The sequence below is a fragment of the Caretta caretta genome, chromosome 1 (assembly GCF_965140235.1).
Source record: "Caretta caretta isolate rCarCar2 chromosome 1, rCarCar1.hap1, whole genome shotgun sequence".
NCBI classification, from domain to species: domain Eukaryota; kingdom Metazoa; phylum Chordata; order Testudines; family Cheloniidae; genus Caretta; species Caretta caretta.
The window spans coordinates 280711624-280728239 of NC_134206.1; the positions used below are offsets into that span (position 1 = coordinate 280711624).

Consider the following 16616-nt stretch of genomic DNA (forward strand, 5'->3'; position numbering starts at 1 on the left):
AAATTCATTCTGCACATGGGTGGGGAAAATTAGAACACTGTCAGATATCCAAGGATTATACATTATGGACTCATAACCATTTTGTTTAGAAGCCTGCTAAACTCTGCATCTGGATCTCCTAAACTTCATAAAATGCCCCTCCAATTGTAGTCTAGCATGTTACTGCTGTTAAGGATATTAACAAATGTACGGCACGCTGTATACTTTTACACATTCAATAAGTGAAGAGCTAGTTCTCAAAGGTGTTGACCTTTATTGTCACTCTTAAAATGTCTGCTAGCCAAAGAGAGGTGTATATTACGAACATGTGATTTGTCAGTGTTGCACGGCATACTTGAAAGAAGGTCACTTGCCAAGGTCAGTAAAGTGCAGAAGTAAAAGAGTATGTTCTATAGCTTATCTAATTGTTTAATCATCATGTTAAATGATCAGCAGAACACTAGAACTACCTTTCACCTAAATATTTTCATTTGGCCTCAATAATCTGCATAGCAAAGTAACAACAGGCGTGTACGGGGATACCCTCCTAGAGAAGTGTTCTTATAAATAAAAACATTGACTTTCCTGTTTTTCTGAATGTATTTCACTGAATGTACAGAGAGGAAGTGATCATACATTAACCCTAAATTTTAAATGTATATTAAGAAAAGTTTGCATATGATTGAAAACATTTACCTGGTACTGAAAGAGTTTAAGGATTGGAATGTTCATAATGATATTACAGGGTATTAACACTTTGTACTGCTGTATCCCCTTTTGTCTAAGGCTTTGAAAGCACTTTTACACATAATTACTTAAACTCACAACTTCCCTGGGTAGTACTTGTGCATTATTATCCCCACCTAAGGAGGGGCAAACTGAGGCCCAGAGAAGAGAAATGACATACACCAAAGTCACACAGTGAGGGCCCAGTCCTGTAAACCAAAATTAACTTGAGGTCAGTGACAGCTCTGCACACAGAGTACTTGCCAGATCATGCCCCATGTCAGTAGTGCAGCTGTCCCCGCTCTATCCTACCAAACTTGAACAGGATAGTTAAGTAAAGTCAGTCCACACACATTTACTCATTAGCATTTTAGTTGAAACAGCCAGTTAGTGCCATGTGTGATGGTAGTTTTTATGGTGAGGAGGTATCTCCAAAGGGAAATAGACTGAGTTCACCAGCTCACTTCAGAGAAGATGCAAAACAGCAATCAAGTGATAATTTTTGGTCACACTTTCTACCAACCTGGGCTGAATTCCACCAAAGCCGAACAGGACATCACCCTGTCCCGAGTACAAGATTGGGAAAAAGGAGATGCTTTTCCAGGCAAGTGGAGGAAACCCAAATATCTATGGCAAGGGGGTTTTGTGATGGCTGGTGATTGAACAGTATATCCTGAGTGAAGAAGTTGAGTGAGATACCAGGGCAGTCAGAGCAAGTTTGCCCTGCCAAGGAATCTGTCTGACAAGCTGCAGTACCTTATATAAAAAACATTTTCAAGCATCACCTTCCAGGAGTGGAAGAAAATTAAGGTGATTATTAACAGCATACTGTGTTAGGCTGCTGAGAATTGCCATCAGCAGAGTTCTCCCCCGGCTCCCCCATCCTCACATCCCCCCCCTGCCTGTAATGGACAGGTTGCTGCAAATGGACAGAGCAAGAGAGACAGACACTGAGGATAAAAGAACCTTTGTCACATCTTGTGGCCCCTGGGATTTATAATCTATCCTGTCTCCTATAGGACAAAGATGTGGGACAATGGTTTGATAGGCTAGGTATAAACGTATATAATCAGATTGGTGTGACTGGGTTACTAAAGAGCAATATATTTATAAATATGTGTTCATGTTTGCCAGACCTGCAGTCCTTTAAATAGTTTGCTAACATTTACTACAACAATACTCTGAAATAGCTACTAATGATGTGTGTAATTTTCCCGCCACCACACATCCATGTGACTGGAGGCAGGGACAGACAGAGGAAAGGGGGGTTATGGGAATGTCATCGTTTACCCCCTCAATCAAAGCTAAACACAACCTACTAGCATGCAATATCCTCCATAACAATAATTTTATTGGTCATAACCAAGAAATCCCTCCTTTTTAAGACTATAATTTCCTACAACACTAACAAAGATAGTGGGCAGCACTTACCACGCACAGATCTGACCCCTGGCTGTGTACCACTCCCTCTCCAGGCTGTTTCACAGATCTTTCCCCAAACAGGCCCTCAGATAATTGCCTCAGTATGGCCATTTGCCTGTCTGCCCACATGGGCTTACTCTAAACTTCCAGTTTCATACCGGCTCCACTGGGCTCTCCTCCACTGCTATTCCCTCTTCCTTCACTTTGTAAACAAGACCTCCCTCATGCAAGATGGTGACCTCTGTGCTCAGGGTGGTGGCAAGTGGGTCCAGCTTATCACAGAAAGAGTAACTTGTCAGCTCAGTGTCCAACCTGCTGCTCCCTTCCTTGGCTTTTAATCCAGCTGCTTAAGGTGCTTGATACACTCCCAGTCTTACACACCAGGCTGGTGGGTGCCCAGCTCTGCCTGCCTCTTTGAGATGGTCTCATAGAGGTGGATGTTGCTGGAGCTGTGGATGAAATCATGATCTTTGGAGTACTCACACCAACAGTTAACTAGAACCCTAGGGTGCTCCTCCATCTAGCTAGCGGCATGCTCTGTGGTGGGCCTTTTGCTGTTTGGCAGAGCTGGACTGAGCTGTGCAGAAACTGAATTAAACTGCATGGGAAAAGACAGGTTAAATGCCATGTAGCTGTCAGTGCACAGAGGGCAAGTGAGAAGTGAGTAGGTAGAAGGGCAAGAAGATACAAGTTCAGGGAATTGTGGCAATGGCTGTGTAGGATTATGTTGGCTCAAGGCCAGGTGGTACCCCCTTTGCTATCAGCACACTGTAAAGTGGGAAAGTAGGTAAGAATGGGTCACTGGTCAACATGTGTTCTGCTCCACACTCCCCTGAATGAGTGTCTGAGGGCTTTGGGGGTTTGGGCAAAGGTGCAGGAGATAACACACAGCCTGCCTGCAGTGTAGATAAGTCCCTAGACATGAAAGGCTCTGTATCCCATTACTAGTGCTCTGAGCCATCCATTGCTAACAATAACATGAATATGCCAAATATATCCATAAGCCCATGCTAGTAAAGCTTACACACCTTTCGTCCATGAGACCTGACACTGAGAGGATAATTTCTCATGCTAGATACTCTTGAGCGCTATTGAAAGAATCCATCTTTCTTTTCTGGACGTTACTGTGAAGACATTCTTAGATTATAGCTAGAGCATTACTAATGGCTGGAATCTTTTCATCGTAGAACATGTTCACTGAAGCGACCTAGTAAATGAAAGGAAATTTTTTTTTTTAAAAGATCATAATTTTGCAAACGCTGCCTGGTGATTTCTAGTGCCGTGTGATTCTGTTGCCATCTGTGAATTATGCATGCATTTCCGTCATATGAGGTGGAACAAAGAAAATGTGGGCAAAATAATGTGTTTTGTGAACCTTGTGAACTGTAGTTTGGGCATTGCAAGAAAAAAGGGATAGTTTGGAATTTGTTTTTATCAATGCTTCCCACTTCTACTCTGTTACATTGGTAGTCCTTTGCCACAGACAGTACAATTCTGCCCAGGGGTGCTGGAATAATTTATATAGTGGGATTGCTGAGAGCCATTGAACCAAACTGTAAACCCAGTATATAATGAAAACCACTTCAAGACAGGGGCAGTACAATACAGTACCACCCCCAGCACCCCTAGTTCCCCCATCTATGAGTCTGCCTACAATATAAGAGCCAAATCATGCAGTTGACACATGGTAAACTGACAATGTAGTATTAAGGCCAAATCCTGTAATTTTTACTGCACCCTTACTCCCACAGAAATAAATGGGAGGCGGGGGTCTGCCAGAATAAGGACTGCAGAGGTGGGGCCCAGTTCTGCTCCCATTGCAATTAATGTCAATAGGAGCAAATCTCTGCTATTAATGTGCAATCTAAAGGCCTGTCCTGCAAACCCCTGCTTACTGAGTAGTCCTATGGACATCCCTACTTGCATGAGGAAGAGCCACTCACATAGGGAATGCTGCATTGTACCTTTATGCTCTAGTCCTGCAAACATGTATGCAGGTGCTTTGAGTAGTGCCACCAAACTCAAAGGGACTATTCACAGGCTTAAAGTTAAACGTGAGCCTAACTTTTTGCAGGCCCAAGGCTTTAGTTTGTAAAAGGGTCTGGGATTCCTCTAGATTAAATGTGCAATGTGCGATCCCATTATTAGCCTGGTGAATTCAAAGATCTGGTAAGCATATGAAAGAGCTACCAATCATAAAAAAGTGGCTAGAGTCCTGAATATTTGGAACTGATTTAAAGAACCACAAAAGGAACTACTTCTGTAATAACACATTTGATTTATAGCAGGATTTTTCAGAATACCATGTATTCCCAGCCCTTGACAATTTCAGTTGCTTTTATTTTGAGAACACCCCCCCCAGAAATACTGACGTGCTTACAACAAAAAGCATCCCATGCATGGAAATAACAAAATATACAGCAGTAGGCAACAATGTTGTCTGTGTATTTCATACATTTGTATCTGATGAGAGGAACGTGTTTAATATTGTTTGCAAGTGAGCTCTCCCTTGCTTTGCTGTTTCAGGTGGAATGAAAGTGCCTCCTCGCCCCAAGAAAGTTAAGAAATACCAGTATGAAAATATAATGTCAGCATCGCTATAAAAACTTTGCAGGAAGCCGCTTCTGTTTACTGAGTAGTGTTTACCCTCGCCAAAAAGTTAGCCCGGTAACAATATCATAAAAGTCAGACAAGTACTAAAATGTGTCAAGAATGCTTTAGTTAAATACGTCTCGTGGCAACATTATTCACAAATGTACAGTTTAAAAAGCTTCTCCTTTATATCCACAGGTTGAACCGCCTGGATTCCACGTGCATAGCTCGTTCGCCGAGAGGCGCGGCTGTTCCTGGGGTGAGTGCCTTTCTCCCCACATAAAAGCAGTGGAGGGAGTTGGTTTCAAGTCTCAGCGCTCATAATACGTGATAGATGAGCCTGGAATGAGGAGGGGTCCTAGGGGTGCCCGGCTGGGACTCTAGGCTGGCGTTTGCAGGGAGGGAGGCGGTGTCCCCAAGCGGCAACGCCGCTTGATCGGAGGGGGAGGAGATACGATCCACGATGCTGGATAAACAGTCCAAGCTGGACAGGGTAGTGCTTTTGTCTGGGGAACAGAGTAAGGCGAAAGTAATCGGTAAATACTTACATGCATCAAGAAACGTGGATTAACTCACTAATGAGCTAGGATTTAATTTCCAACCCAGGTACATAGCCCCACCCAGCCCTGGGGAGTCCGGGCGCCGACACGCAACACACACCATCCCTTGTAAATATCCCTGGCTGGCACAGAGCTCGGGAGTGTGAAAACTCATGGCAGATGTTGCCTCTCGAGCTACATCGAGGCCACCTTACCCAGGGCGCAGCTGCGCTACTAAGCTGGCCCGGGAAGCGTGTTCAGTCTTACCGGTGTGAAGGTCCGGGCAATAGACAGCGTCAAAACTGCCGCTCCGCCGGGGCCAGGCCGGGCTGGTGCATTCAGCCTGCAAGAGACAAGAAATGAGCGCACGGAACCCGGGGGGGCGACTTTGCCCGCTGACTTCCAACGCCCTGAGCCGGGGGGGGGCACCCTAAAACCCCACCGCGCCTTCGCGCTTCCCCGGCACCTCGGCTTACTTGAGCTCAGGTCCCAGCGGCTCTGTGGCTGAGGGGCAGCGTGGCAAAAGGCGAGCCCGCCCGCAATGGGCGCCGCGTTAGCCATGCAGAATGGCTTGGTAGCCGGAGGAAGGCGCAGCGAGTCAGGAAGAGGACACTTTCCCAGAGCGAGAGCACATTACAACCTGGCACCGGTGGAGCAAACGCGCTCGGGAAAAAACGCATCAACAGCTCCTCTGGGCCAGGCTTCAGCTGGGTGGGTTCCCCTCTTGCCCTCTAGTTTTGTCATGAAGACTGTAAAGTTACTGGGGGGTCGGGGGGGGGGGGAGCAAAGGCTTCACTCCCTAGTCTCAGTTCTCCGCCTTCCCTGCGGTGTTTCGTGACAGCTCGGCTACAAACCACGAAGGAGAATTGACGAGCGTTGAATGGTGAACGCTGTGATCCCTAACCAGGAGCTTGGTTTCTAGTTAGCTTCATCCCCTGCAGGGCAACAAAGCTGCCCCCTTTGCACATATGGAGTCCCCCACCCCACAGCACCGCAAGGCTGTCTGCGTGCAGAACACCGTGTGAATTACATCCTGGAAAGGGACCGTTTCCTAAGCGCACTTAGTGTTTCCGTGGGATCTTAATAAAGGCATCCCCTTTTCACTCTTCTGCCTTTAGACCACAAAGCAGTCACGGAGTAACCTGCCTGTGTCGGCACCTTCACAACCTAAAGAGTGAGCGAAACGTCCGCCTCTTACCATCCCGTCCGAGTAGCTGGAAGTTGGGCTGGTGGGTTCAGAGCAGCTCTGTCCTGGCAAGCTGTAGTAGTTTTCGACCTGCTCTCTCAAGAGCTCCTGCAGGCTTTCGATGTACCGGATGGCGTTTCTGAGGATCTCCACTTTGGGGAGCCTTTGGTTGGGGTTGGCCGTGGTGCACCTTTTCAGCGTGTCAAAAGCCTGGTTCACTTTCTTCAGTCGCCTCCTCTCGCGCATGGTCGCTGCCTTCCTCCGGTCCATGGTAGTGGACTTCCTCTTGCAGGCTTTGCAAGCCCACATGAGGCAGTGCCCGGCTTGATGATGCCCTGTGGGGGCTCTGACATGCTCCTCTTCGTCAGACCATGGGCCGTCTGTTTTGTGGGCTCCAAACGCAGCCAGTCCCCGTTCAAAATCCTCCCCGAACTCGCCTTCAGGGGAAGAGATGCAGGAGCTGTCATAGAAGAACTCGGATGGAGAAAACTGGCAACTGTCCATCACCTCCATCTTTACAGCCCCTAATACAGAGCGATGCTTGGTCTGGACTGCAGCGAGCCAGGCTCAGCAAGTCACACTGCAGTTTTCTTGGGCAAGTTCCTAAGTAAGGATGGATGCGAGACAAAGTGTCCTTTCTCTGGGGCACGGGGCTCTTTATATACACATGTTGTTATGGGAGGCTGGTCCAGAGAGGCTAGTCTTTATTAGCATATCCCTCCACAACCCCTACTGGGGCTGTCTGGGCAAACCCCCTCCAATCCCCAGGAGACAGCTTGCTGTGCACCGCTCCTTTTGACTGTCTGATGAGTTTATTACATTTTAACTTGCATAGACTTTTTCGAAGTAGTGACTCAAAAGTTAGAATAAAGTAGGAGATTCGCAATTTGGTGTGAAAAATAAAGAGCAGGAACGGAGGGAAAGAAACCCTAATACGTGACATTTCCTGCATATAAGCCTCTTCCAACACAGCATGGAGTAAATAGGATACCGTCTCACCTTATTCGTCATATTCACGGGAATTAAATGGTGAACGCTTTTAATCGTTTGATTTTTCTCACAATCAATGCTACACTTCGAACCAGACGGGCTCACTTTGTTTGGATAGGTGTGATCCGTTTTCTTCATTTTGCTGGGGGATGTTTTGCCCTTTGGTTCGATTATTTATATAGTTTTTTTTTAAAAAAGACAAAGCTAGAAAATCATTCCTGCGTAACAATAATATTGTCAGTTAACAATGAAAGGGGGCATTTCAGGTAAATGTCAGGTTTTAGTGCTCCCTGATCATGTCAGAAACGGTACTCACAGAAGACAATTGTATTTGTTTGCCTAAGAAAATCTCTCTTCCACCCTTTGCTCTCTTCCCTGTGGCCTGCTGGTGCTGGAGGCACTAGAAGAGCCGTGCTTTGGGTTTGCTAATTTTCTGCCTTCAGACAAACTTGTACCGTTACAGATGCGTCCCAGCTGTCAGTGCAACAAACCCCTCCTGGAAGTGTAAAATTTCTAACCCCACAATCCCCGAGTAACTTTACACAAGTCGGTGACAAAAGCCTTCCAGAGACCTAGTAGCAGATCATTGAAACTGTTAAAGGGCCATTAAAGTGGTAATGAAGCCATTTAACAGGCTTTTGCCAAAGCGCAGGAACCCTTTGGCCACATTCAGCTGGCTTTTATATGTTAGGAAAATGTGTTATCTGGGTTAAATAAAACGGTTTCCAAACGACCCCTCAGAAATTCCCATGCGCTGCCAGTTATGCTCAGTACCCTGCAGAAATATTTTTGACTAACCGCGCTGAAGGAGCAGCTGACATAGCCAGTGAGTTTACTTCTTGGTCTAGTGATTTTATTCAAACCCCCTTTAAGTAAAGGAGCCTGGCAGGGGATTCTGTGTCAGCAAGGTGATTAAACTACTGCCTTGATGCAGGCTGTGAACCGCGAACACTTTTGAAAAGGAGAGATTGGGCGTCAGTTTGGAGCAGGTAGCCGGAAAAGCCACGTCTCTCTTTGTACCGTGTACCCCAAGCTCCATGCCACCCAGAGGAGAATCCATCTGACAACTGATCGATAACTGTTCACTTCCCTTGGGGGGATGTTATTATTGCTTTAAGGTGAAAACCGATTTTAAAATATATCAGAGGAAGAAATAGAAGGTTGAATAAATAAAACCCTGCCCACACCCTTTCAAAAAGTTGGAACATAATTATCTCAGCAGTTGGAAAGGCTACATCTGTCCTGTTCCAGTTTATTTAGGGCCATAAACGGGCAGCGAGCCCCCTTTGAAATGAATACTGTATTAAAGCCATAGGGCTGATAAAGGACTAGAGTTACAGAAAAGGAAAGCTCTGAATTTCAGCTCTCTCCATTGAAGTCCGGGTTGACATTCAGCTGACCACGATTGAAACGTTGCAGTTCTCAGTGGTTCTGAAAGAAATCATCAGCCAGATAAGGCGGTTCTGGTCAGCCGTAACTTGAAGACTTTCTTGGAGTGTAGCACACGGGTATTTTAATGTAGCATGTTCAGGCTGGCTAAAATAGACCTGCTTACAGATTTATGCTTTGCGCACAAATAAACTTGGTCTTTAAAGTGCTAGTTACACTGGTCTGATCAGCTTTCGGTGGTTTCTCTCCAAGGGTGTACAAGATACTTTGTAGTAACAATGCCAACCCCCTCTGGCGTGCCTTACACAATATTATCTGTGTCTCTCCTTGCATTCGAATCTGTAGCGCCTTATTCAGACTGTTTGCGGTTGTTTGGAAATGGGCCCTTCCCAAAAGTCTCAGGGGAATTCTGAAGGTTGTTTCTCTTCTTCCTGAATCTTTGGAAAAAAGATGCTGTCACTCAGGAAAATCTGTAATTAGTATCCCTTAGAGGTGCCAGCTTCCTTTTGGAAAGCGATCTCAAAACAAATTTGCAAACGTGCAGCAAAGCCGGCGAGTAAAACTAAAAGAAGCAGGAAAAAACATAAACTACAAGGTTGGTTAATGAGGCTGCTGCGAGGGGGTCGGAGGGGTGGTGGGGTTTTGAGATTGAATCTCAGATCTGGGGATTGAAGTGCCGAGAATGGGACAACACAACTTTTAAACTCTTGTTAAAACAAAGAAAAGAATAGAGAGAGATTTTTTTTTAATAGCAAGAAATCTTCACAGAAGAAAAGAACACAGCATTTCAAAGGCGTCCCTCAGCCAGTAGGAATCGCACTTTTAAATATTATAACACATTTTTGACTCGTTTACGATTATTTTTTTCCCACTATAAAAGAAGGAATAGGTTTTTTTTAAAGAGCAAAATTACTGAACATCAGATTTTATTTCATGACCTTTCTCCCCTCTTCTGAAATGGCTTAACTTTACTTCGAAAAACAGAACAAAACAATGAAACACCAAACCAAACAAGGGAAGTGTTACATAGTTCAATTTGACAACATGTGCGTAAAACATGTAGGAATGAAATGTAAATATGAGTGTGTGAAAATATTATCACATACTGCTACCATCTTTACAGATATGACCCGAAGTTTAACTACTGGGGCGTGAGAAGTGAAGAGATTGTGTGCCAATGTGTGTGGGGTACTGATTGCAGAACACAATTTCCCTTGTTGGGGCTGTGTTAATGTTGTACTTTAAAAGCACCAGATCTTATATATAATTAATTGTAACGACAGCTGAAGCCAAGAGGCAGTTACTGTAGTCCTCACTTTAAGCAAAACTCCCATTGAATTTGTCTGAGAAAACTCAGGGGTCAGGACTACAAATATTTAACAGCTGAGTCTAAACTTATTGAGGTTTTATTTTGGGGGCATCCTTTATTAAAAATACACATTACAATCCCAGCCAAGAAAATACAGAGGAAATTAGCTGTTCTCGAAAATTCAGGCAAAATCCCAATTGGGGTCGGTGGAACTTTTGCCTGAGCGTAGACTGCAGGAGGAGGATTTGTCCCAGTGTATATCACTAATGGTGTGCAAGATTCATTTTGTGACGTGTTATTCCTTTAGTTCAAATTGCTTTTAGGAATGCTAAACCGGTGGAAGTTTTAGCTCCTGGATAGATAGCCATGTCAGTAATAACCGTGCCAGCCGAGGTCCCCTTCAGCAATCCGCCTCCAGAACTAACTAGGAGCAAAAACTCTTTCCCAGTTGGACCTGTATTAAGAGGATTCCAACAACGTGCTAAACTTTTGGTTCCATCAAGCTCTGGGAACTGCGCGCACCTAAGTAAACACATTAGTACCTGCCAGAGCTGCGGGAAGGATTTGTATAAAAGCCAGCTGAAGAAGACATTGGCCTCTGCTTGCATTCTGGGACTCCCAAGAGAGATCAAAGGGACACGAGGGTTTTTAGCAGCCTTGAGAATGGGAAAAGTTGCTAGTCCCCGCTGCTACAGAAGGGGAAACCCAAGCGAGCACATGGCTGAGTGATTCAAGCCCTCTCACACACCTCCAGCTCTCTCTCTCTCCTCCCGGTGAAAACAGCCACACTTGCCATAAAAGGGCAAAGCTCTGGCGAAATGCTAGCCTGGGTCCCCACAGCCACATAACGATCCTACCAAGTGCTCCTTATGAATGTTCGTTCAAACTTTTCCCTTTGCATATAGCTGCATCGCACCAGTGTGCCGTGGTCTTCTCGGATTTCATCAACAACTCCGGAGCCAATCGCGGCTCTGCTCCTCTGCCCCTGAAGTTGGTGACAGTTTTACCCCAAAGAGAAGCGGGCCCACTCTCTGTTAATCTGAATATATTTCATTTCGTTTCATCCTTTCACTTAGGAAGAGAACATTACATTTGTCCGTCAGTAGTTAGTGGGGATTTAAACCCAGTCTCATCTACTTTTATCTTTCCCCACCACCATTGTACCCACATTTCATCTGTTCCACCAGGGTATTCTAGTCCCCAGGGGAACCTCAACTGCAGTGACTGTCTATAGTGCGTCAAGTGAATGATCGCACTGTTTCATTCCATAGTATATTACAATAGCTGTTGGATCATGAAATGAATGGGCCCCTCTCCACTACTCTCAATATAAATAAATACACAAGCTATGAGTTATGCAATACAGGTGAAGCTGCAGGAGCCAGGCCTTAAAAGGGACATCTGGGGAGTCATGTTCCAGGAGCTTTGCTCCACATTTAATAAAATGTAGGCAGAAAATCACTTTCATTAGTTTAAACCTGATAACTTTGCGCCCAACCCCCTCTGGAAAGAGGCTAGATTAAATCACAAACTGCTTATCTTTACCGAGTTATTACCTCTTGATTTTGTGCTTCCAGGGCCCTGTTTGCTTTGGCTTTAGACTTAGGTAAAGATTACCGTTATTAATATCAAACAAAAACATTTTAATTGCAAACACACTGAGGACTTTCATTGGGAAGCCTTGCATGTCAGCGACAGCCATTGAGGTCACAGGGAGTCTCTTTGGGAAATATTTTCTTTATTTAATGAAAAACCTTCTTTACTCAAACTTATTCCAAACAATTTCTCATGTTACCCCGTTGCTGGAAACGACACGGATTTCGGGGTCCAAACACAGCCGGACTATATCGTCTCTTGACGTCAATATTAGGATGTGAATAAAACCTACCCGTTAGCGAGAGGAAGAAAAAGAGCTCCCCCCCCCACCCCCAAGGTGTGCATGAGATGCTCATGAAATTCTCCTTTTGAGGAGAGTTACAATTTAAGGCCAGATCCGACCCTCTGTACTCAGGAAAAGTAAAGCTAGTGAGAGTTTTGCTTGAGTGGTACTAGATGGGGACCCTCCTCTTACATGCTTAGGCATTGAACTAGATTATTAAGAACAGTAACAGCTTCTGGCGGGGGTTAAAAGCTTCTTTGTATATTTCTGATCGAGCTAAAAGCTCTGCATGAGAGCCAGGACAACAGTCAGCCTCTCTTACCAAAAGCAATCGATTTTTGTGTGGAAAACCATATTCTTTGGAAGTGTAGATTTCCAAAGGTCCTGCCCGCTGTTATTTCTATACAGCAGACAGTTTATTTCAGACGTGACGGGGGTGTGTGTGGGAGGGGAAATACTATTATTTACCATTGCTTGAGACACACAGATCCCAGCATTCAACCACTGGAAATGCCCTTGTTTAAGTGGCAGACTTAAAAAATAAAAACCACCACCACTCACCCAAATAACGTGGGCACTGGCGAGCTGTTATAGCCGGCGACGAGGCCAGCATAGGAAGGGAGGAATAGCAAATAGTTTTGTAATGGAGAGTTTCTGGCTGCAGCTGAGTGAGAGCTTTGTCTTTCGCCATCCATTACTCCCCCCATGCCGGCTAAGAAGGGACATGGGAGTGACCCTGTATTTTTAAATCTAAAGGATTCAAGTTAGAGCGGGGGTGAGAAAGGGACATTTTAACTGCTCGGCAATGGGACGTTTCCTCTTGTTAGTTACCATGAAGTGGTGGGGAGCTGGGGGGAGAAACTCAGCGCTTTAGTTTCTTGGTGGTCGCCCCTTCCCGAGATTATAAACAAATCTGTTACGAGCCCTAAAGTCCTCACTGGGAGTAGCTCCTGCTTTTCCACCCTCAACTCTAGGGTTTGTTTTTCTACAGCACTGACTGAAAGGCTTCACGTGTTGTTTTTCCTCCTCGGCCCCACTTTCAGCCACTTAACTCTTTCCGCCCCCGGGGGCCCTAAGCTCCCCCTGCAGGGGAGGAGAAGGCGGTAGGAGTCACCTTTCTTCGAAAGAAGTCTCTGCCCCCTCGACCCCACGGGAGCTGGCTCCTGTCACAGCCCTTTGCTGTCCATTAGGAAACCAGCCAGGCCCATAAATTCTGCTGCAAACAGGGGTTGGGTGCAAGTCCTCCAGCCCCCAAAAAAATTCAGAGAAGAATTCAGGAGACAGGGAGCTGGTCAATTAAACACGGGAGTCTGACTGACCCTCTCCCAGACATTGCTTGGTATAACAGGCTTCCCCCTTCCAGGCTCCTCCAAGCATGTGCAGCTCAGCGGGTCAAACATGCGGGGTAAATATAGCCCCGAGTCAGTCAGGAGCCGAGTGGAAGCGCTTTCCCCAGCGATATAATGAAACGACTGTAGAGCCACTGCGTTTTCCACCGAGGGAGACCGAAGGGAGGCACTGGCCTGGGTGAAGGTAGGCCGCCTACAATCCTACACCCAGCAGCACTCACAAATCTCAGCTGTGGAAGGCTTCTAATGCAAAATAAGAGGAACTGCATTAAGGCATTCTGTGCTGTTCTGAGTAGAAGAGAAACTGTTTAGACAGTTAAAGAGACGCTGCCCTGGATGGAAATATTTGCAACCTCTTAATTTAAACACTTTTTATTTGGATTGACCGAACTGGGTCCTGATCTCGCTGAAGTCAATGGCAAAATGTCATTCTAATGGGAGCAGGATCGGGCCCACAATTTAAAGTAACAATGGGTCGCGGGGCTGGGAACTTTGTAACACAAAGAACTTTATTTTACATACCCATGAAATCTGGTCGTTCTTATATACAATATCACATTCCACAATTTAAATATATATCTATGGATCCGGTTTACATAAAAAAGTACTAAAATTATGTACAAAAACACAACCTAAGAACTCTTTAAATAATACTAACAGGAAATCCAAACAACAGCTTCACTCAGACAGGAATGAACTTTTTGTTGAGTATTATACAAAGTGGATCACCAGAAAACAAGTAAATATATTAAATAAAAAAGGAGTGGTCTATACAACATAGAAAGAAAGAAAGAAAGAAAGAAAGAAAGAAAGAAAGAAAGAAAGAAAGAAAGAAAGAAAGAAAGAAAGAAAGAAAGAAAGAAAGAAAGAAGAGCTAGATTGTACAATTATTTGAGGAACATGTCTTTTTAAGAAGATTCAATTTTATCTGCCTACCAGTGCCTTTAATAAGGCCCCTGTCTGGGATTGCTAAAATATTAAATTAATTCATTATTTCATTTATAGGGTGTGGGGTGAGTTCCTCGTTATCTGCTTTCAAAATACTACCAGGCCAAATGCAGATCTACTTCTCTACCACTTCTTCCACGCTGGGAAGTTTGGGATCTTCTGAAGAAATACTGTCCACTATCGAAGAAAGACAACGAAGGCTGCTAGAAGCTGAAGATTCAACGATGGAGGCTCCTAGTCAATAAATAATAAATAAATAATGATAATAAATACTTCAAAAAGTAATAAAGATAAATAGAGTGTTTGGTTTAGTTTTGTTAAACAGGGATCGATAGACCGCAGGAAATGACAGAAAGGAACATAGCCCTAAGAAAGAGAAGATCTAACAAGGACCGATATTCAAATATTAGGAAAAGGAAACAACACCTGTGAGCAAAATTACAATAGCTATATAGCAGCGTACTATACAGTAACAGTGTTCATTTTTCTTAGCACTGTCAGTAAGAGGTTTTTTTCCACTAACGGAATAGATCTCTTTCTCTCTCTCTCTCTCACACACACAAACACACGGATAAATACATTGCCCACACGTAAAGAGAATCCTGAAGTTTACCTTCTTTGGCGTTGATTGTTAGCACTCTGGAATGATCAGAAACATTTTGCCAGTCGGAGCTGCAGGTGCTCAGGAAATCTGAACTTGGGATCTGAGGTAAACATGCAGAGCGCAGAGGAAAGAAAGAGAGAGAGAGAGAACATGTATTAGCAAAGAGGATCGCTGCTCCTCGGGGCAGCCTGGGTGCCTGCTGGACTTCTCAACGACGACTTATGTACTTCCCTCGCGAAGTCTGCTAAATGCTCGTTAGCTTGCCCGGCGCTCTGGATTGACAGACTGCATTAAGGAAGGGGAAGGGGGGAGAAAAAAAAGCGGAAGAAGGTTTCGCAGCTGACTTTCGGGGGCAGGAGGGGACTGAGTACAATCGCTGTGCTTACATTTCCCTGCTTGGGGCTGAAGCTAAAAGGGTCTCCCCCAATCTCCTGCATTTTCTCCTGCTGATCCAGCCTGTGCAGGAGATCCTGCAGCTTCTCTATGTAGCTGATGGCACTCCTCAGGATCTCCACCTTGGGCAGCCGCTGGTTGGGGTTTGCCACAGTCCTCCTTTTCAGAGCCTCGAAGGCTTCATTGATCTTCTTCAGCCGCCTCCTCTCCCTCAGGGTGGCTGCTTTCCTCCTGTCGGTGGGGGCCGATTTCCTCTTGCAGGTCTTACAAGCCCAGATCAAACACTGGCCGGGGCAATGAGGGGGTTGTAGGCCCGGGGGCGCCAGCACATGCTCCTCTCCACTGCTGTCACTCCCAGCCTCTGGGGGCATTTGGTCCTGACAGGGGGACAAAGTGCCATCGCTGCCCGGGTACAGAGGGGACCCCTCTGCCATCTCCAGCTGCTGTAGAGCTCCATGTTCTCCGTCCAAGTAGAAGAAATAGGAGCTAGTTTCAAAAAGGTCCATCATCATGCTCTCCCCTTGGCCTCTCTGCCTGCTGGAGTTGGGTGATAGGCTCAAAAAACCCCAGAGAAGCCACCCAGATGGAATTTAATTAGTGCAGTGACATAAGTCCCCCTGCTTTATATATAGTAGCTGCTGAAACTCTACCCAACTTTTAGCTGTCGCGGTGCATCACCCTCCAAATCCGATCCCAACCAGTCTCCTGGGCTCCGCCTGGGGAACATCTCCTGTGGGGGGGGGGGGGGAATAAAAATCGCAAACCAGCTCGTGAACGCGGGATGAAGTGGAAAAGCAAAGGTGGATTTGGGGGAATAATTCCAAAGGGCAGCGGCCACCCCTCTCTGTGCGAATCTGCCCTGTTCAGATGGGGGGGGGGGCATTTTAGGGCAAACAGCGGAGCTTAAAACGGAAACCTCTTCTCCTTCCCTCCTCTGGTGCTAAATATAGGTGTATAGAGCGAGGTTTCAAAGGCAACGGTTACTCTCCAAATAGACAAGTTAATATTTTCAGAAGAGTCCATGCTATTTTTTCCCCCTCTTCGAAACATGCCATTCCTGTGACCCAAACCAGTAGCGCCAGCCCAAGGTTATAAGTGGTACACACTCTTCTGCAACGTACACTTGCAGGAAGGCTGTCAAGGCATAGCTCAGCTTGGACGACCAGGCAACCTCTCTTCCACGGATCATTATATGTTCTTGGCACCGTTACTAAGTTAAGCATTGTACTTACACCCATTGTAAGTTTCAGTGTCTGGTGATCACAGTTATCGATCCTAGGGCAAACTGGGGCGCTCTATATCCTAAAAAGT

General features: G+C 45.5%; 2 protein-coding genes across 2 annotated transcripts; both read right to left on the bottom strand.

Moving 5' to 3' along the window:
• Window positions 1-4507: 4507 nt before the first annotated feature.
• Window positions 4508-6957, bottom strand: MYF5 (myogenic factor 5). The gene is made up of 3 exons (XM_048836798.2): window positions 6457-6957; window positions 5526-5601; window positions 4508-5225 (listed from the first exon to the last, which is right to left on the bottom strand). The coding sequence occupies exons 1-3, from the start codon at window positions 6955-6957 to the stop codon at window positions 5038-5040; spliced, it is 765 nt and encodes a 254-aa protein (XP_048692755.1). The 3' UTR covers window positions 4508-5037.
• Window positions 6958-14233: 7276 nt separating this feature from the next.
• MYF6 (myogenic factor 6) lies at window positions 14234-15820 on the bottom strand. Its single transcript, XM_048836811.2, has 3 exons — window positions 15299-15820; window positions 14922-15012; window positions 14234-14542 (listed from the first exon to the last, which is right to left on the bottom strand). Exons 1-3 carry the CDS (start codon window positions 15815-15817, stop codon window positions 14424-14426), a joined length of 729 nt encoding a protein of 242 aa, XP_048692768.1. The 5' UTR covers window positions 15818-15820; the 3' UTR covers window positions 14234-14423.
• Window positions 15821-16616: the final 796 nt, after the last annotated feature.